Raw genomic sequence first — 4,214 nt, 5'->3', positions numbered from 1 at the left:
ATGAAGCTGCTCATTCTGGTGACACTCTTCGGGCTCAGCCTTGGCCAGCACAATCCTCACACTAAGCATGGCCGGACCTCCATTGTCCATTTGTTTGAGTGGCGCTGGGCTGATATCGCTGCAGAGTGTGAGCGCTACTTGGCTCCCAACGGCTATGGAGGGGTTCAGGTACCTACAAACGAACACATGTCGAGTCAGTCCAGAGGCTAGGGATTGAGAAACTCCAACCTGATAGTTTTTCTTCTGCGACTTTCCCGAAACTGCTGCCGTCGCCGAGGTTTCCCGAGTCTCACGCCCCCGTGGCCGACCCCCCACCCCCCTCTCTCTTCCAGATCTCTCCCCCTCACGAGAGCATCGTGGTGACCAGCCCCTGGAGGCCGTGGTGGGAGCGGTACCAGCCAGTCAGCTACAACCTGTGTTCCAGGTCCGGCAACGAGAACGAGCTGAGAGACATGATCACCAGATGCAACAACGTCGGGGTAGAGCAGCACACACCGCGCCACATCAGTCAGATAGGAATCTAAACGACATTCTACTTGAAAGACTTCAGCTAGTCCTTTCTCGTGGCTCAGGACGTCCTTTTTAGCTCGTTACATCATGATGACTCTTTTGCTATGCCCTTTTAATTGAATATGCATGGTACAGTAGTTGACGGCTCGTCCGCCATACTTTCACCAAGAGGGAGAAAAGGAAGAGGACGAAATCAAATCAAGATGAAAAATGTCCAGTCTCTACCAAATACCAATGGTAATTTTTGGGGAGAGGCATTTACAGGGTACGTTCTGTGCTGCTACATGCAGGTGAACATTTATGTGGACGCTGTCATCAACCACATGTGCGGTTCCGGCGGCGGAGAGGGAACCCACTCTAGCTGCGGAACCTACTTCAACGCCAACAGGAAGGACTTCCCCTCCGTCCCCTACAGCCAATGGGACTTCAACGATCACAAGTGCAGAACCGGCAGCGGAAACATCGAGAACTACGGCGACGCCAACCAGGTATGACGGACGAGATCCGCCGCCTTGCTGGCTTCAACGCTTCCGTCATCCTGTCCACCGTAGACTTGTCTCCTGAAACTGTCGCTTCGTGGTGCGTCCGCTTGTTGTGTCGTCGCCAGGTGCGTGACTGCCGTCTGGTGAGCCTGCTGGACCTCGCTCTGGAGAAGGACTACGTGAGAGGCAAGGTGGCCGACTACTTGAACAGGCTTATTGACATGGGCGTGGCCGGCTTCCGAGTGGACGCCTGCAAGCATATGTGGCCAGGCGACCTGGGCGCCGTGTACGCTCGCCTCCACAACCTCAACAGCAGGTGGTTCGCCGGAGGATCCAGGCCGTTCATCTTCCAGGAGGTAGACGCGCACGATACTCATGAAACGAACATTGTGAAACTTTGCACAAGCCCGTATTTGCATTAGATTCAGATTCAGATTCTACTAGCGCACAGACACAATAATTAGGTGTTTTTGGAATGTAAAATGATGATATACCATGGATAATGTAGTGTTTTGTGAAATTTCCTGTCAGGTTATTGACCTCGGTGGAGAGCCCATCACATCCAGAGAGTACTTCCATCTCGGCAGGGTCACAGAGTTCAAGTATGGCGCCAAACTGGGAACAGTCATGCGCAAGTGGAACGGGGAGAAGCTCTCCTACACCAGGTGTGTGTGAGCACGCGCACAGACACACAAACGTTTCGTCTATGTTGACACATCTGTGCACATTTCTGGAAATCTGCCCTACTTTCCACAGGACATGGGGTGAGGGCTGGGGTTTCATGCCCAACGACAAGGCTTTTGTGTTTGTTGACAACCATGACAACCAGAGGGGACATGGAGCCGGTGGCGCTGCTATTGTCACTTTCTGGGATGCCAGGTAACCTCACTCGAGTTGTACCTTTTCATACCAAACACGCTGTACTGCCAATAACAACATTTCCCTGTAAAATACAGGCCTCTTGAGAATCCATAATCTTGGAGCCGGCAGCAACATTTCACTGTGACAAATAAAGGAATTTTCAATCATATATTTCTACTGCCAACTAAGGCCTCTTGCGATCAAGCCAACTACAGTATAACTATCTAACTGTCTCTATTAATCAAATAATATATAATTTCCAGGATCTACAAAATGGCTGTCGCCTACATGCTTGCCCACCCCTATGGAGTGACCAGGGTAATGTCCAGCTTCAGGTGGAACCGTCATATCGTGAACGGAAAGGTGATCATTTCCGACAACATCATTCGCATCTATCAAACCTTCTCCCTATCAACGGTTCTTCTATCGATATACCCTCAGTTCATTTCATATTTCGTATGTGTTTTGTTGACGCCGCCGGTACTCAGGATCAGAACGACTGGATGGGCCCCCCCGCCTACGGAGACGGCTCCACCAAGCCCGTTCCCATCAACCCTGACACCACCTGCGGTGATGGATGGGTGTGTGAACACCGATGGCGTCAGATCAGGTGAGTACTCCACTAAAGAAGAATACCAAACATGCTTGTGTGAAATACGATCACACTGTACAGTATAGCCTACATTCCTCTTGTGTGTTGCTCAAACCGTGACTGGTCTCTCCCCCCACAGGAACATGGTGATCTTCCGTAACGTGGTCAACGGACAGCCCCAGTCCAACTGGTGGGATAACCAGAGCAACCAGGTCGCCTTCGGACGCGGAAACCGCGGATTCATTGTCTTCAACAACGATGACTGGTGAGGAACAACGGACCCATGACATAAAGACATACTGTACTGTGATCGCTAGAAGAAGGACTATCTAAAGTAATTTGAGAGGTCATCTGAGACACATCTGACCTCTCTTCTCTCGCTCTGCCTGCCCTCCAGGAACCTTGATGTGACTCTGAACACCGGCATGCCTGGTGGCACCTACTGTGATGTCATTTCCGGCCAGAAGGAAGGAAGCAGGTGCACCGGAAAGCAGATCCACGTCTGGGGCGACGGCCGGGCCCACTTCAAGATCAGCAACATGGACGAGGACCCCTTTGTCACTATTCACGCCGACTCAAAGCTGTAAATGTTTGTACTGTGTATTAACGAAAAACAATGTTTACAGTAAAACACATCCCTGAACTGTACATGGATAGTCTTTGTCTTGTCTTTTAATGGGTCTCTAGGACGAGTCTAGGATCTAGTAATGTGTTGCACTTGGTGAAATCAGGTGGCACTAACAATTTAATAGGTTCCTTTCAAGGCACTTCCATAATGCAACAGCTACATTCTCTGACCGAAAACTCACCCAGAGTTTGGAAGCGACAGGATCCAGATAACAGCCAGCGAGTTCAAACGCGGGTCTCTTTTTGAGACGAGGCAGTGAGGGTGTCTCTCTTCCGAGGAGAGTGGGCTATCAGTGATGGAGGGATGGGGGGGATAAAGGAAAACCACAAGTGGCCTTCTACTATCACAGTCACACAGCATGACATCCAATAATGGCTCGAACGCGAGCCCGAGCACTGCGAATTCCAAACAGGCCTTGTCCAAAGGCGTAATGAATAGCATTCATTCAGTCCCCTATACCAAATGTGTTATTAGCCTCTCGCTGCACGGATAACAGAAATATATTCAGAAATGACAGAAATATATTCTCCTTGACGGCAGACATAGGATCTCCTCAGACTATTTCCTGTTTCAACGGCAGTGTAATTCTCTCACACTTCAAGACACGTTTAAAAGTGATCAAAGGGAGAGTCTAATAAGAGCTAGTTGACTGTGGGGGCTGTGATCCCAGTAAAGGCACGTGAGCCTGTAGGGGTGCAGCCCAGCCCAGGTGAGGCGAAGGCAGAGCGGGTTTGAGACAGACAGCTGGAGCCTCCGAGGGCCCGATCCCGACGCCTGCCGCATTCTGTATTCCTCCTTTGGCCTTGTGGGACATCACATAGCGGCCACATCAGTTTCACCTGAGTGCGGCGCTGGCATCTGCTATTAGGGCAGCGCAGGGAGCCAGGGGGGCCTACAACCCCCCCTCCATCTCCCCCTCCTCCTCCTTCCTCCCGCTCTCTACCACCCCCCAACCCCCCACCCCACCCCCCCTGTTGTCCCCGGTCACTGACTCTGGAGTCTGAGACCCCGTCGCCAGAGTGCCAGACACGAGAGGTGAGACCGTGAAGGTGACACCTGCCGGAACATTCTGCACACTCCGTTGTCGTGGCAACATACCTCTAAGGGGAAAAAAAAGAACAGCGGGGGGCGGATTGAAACA

At 51.5% G+C, this 4,214-nt stretch overlaps 1 protein-coding gene across 1 annotated transcript; it reads left to right on the top strand.

Annotated features, from left to right (window-relative positions):
* LOC311316524 (alpha-amylase-like) lies at positions 1-3,032 on the top strand (the record flags this gene model as incomplete). The annotated part of the gene is made up of 10 exons (XM_084447391.1): positions 1-168; positions 333-479; positions 801-998; positions 1,118-1,348; positions 1,524-1,657; positions 1,749-1,871; positions 2,117-2,216; positions 2,342-2,463; positions 2,585-2,710; positions 2,843-3,032. 10 exons carry the CDS (start codon positions 1-3, stop codon positions 3,030-3,032), a joined length of 1,539 nt encoding a protein of 512 aa, XP_084303517.1.
* Positions 3,033-4,214: the final 1,182 nt, after the last annotated feature.

This window comes from Borostomias antarcticus, assembly GCF_949987555.1.
Source record: "Borostomias antarcticus genome assembly, chromosome: 12".
Taxonomy (NCBI): domain Eukaryota; kingdom Metazoa; phylum Chordata; class Actinopteri; order Stomiiformes; family Stomiidae; genus Borostomias; species Borostomias antarcticus.
The sequence above is the reverse complement of the archived record's forward strand: the minus strand, read 5'-3'. Positions and strand labels throughout refer to the sequence as shown.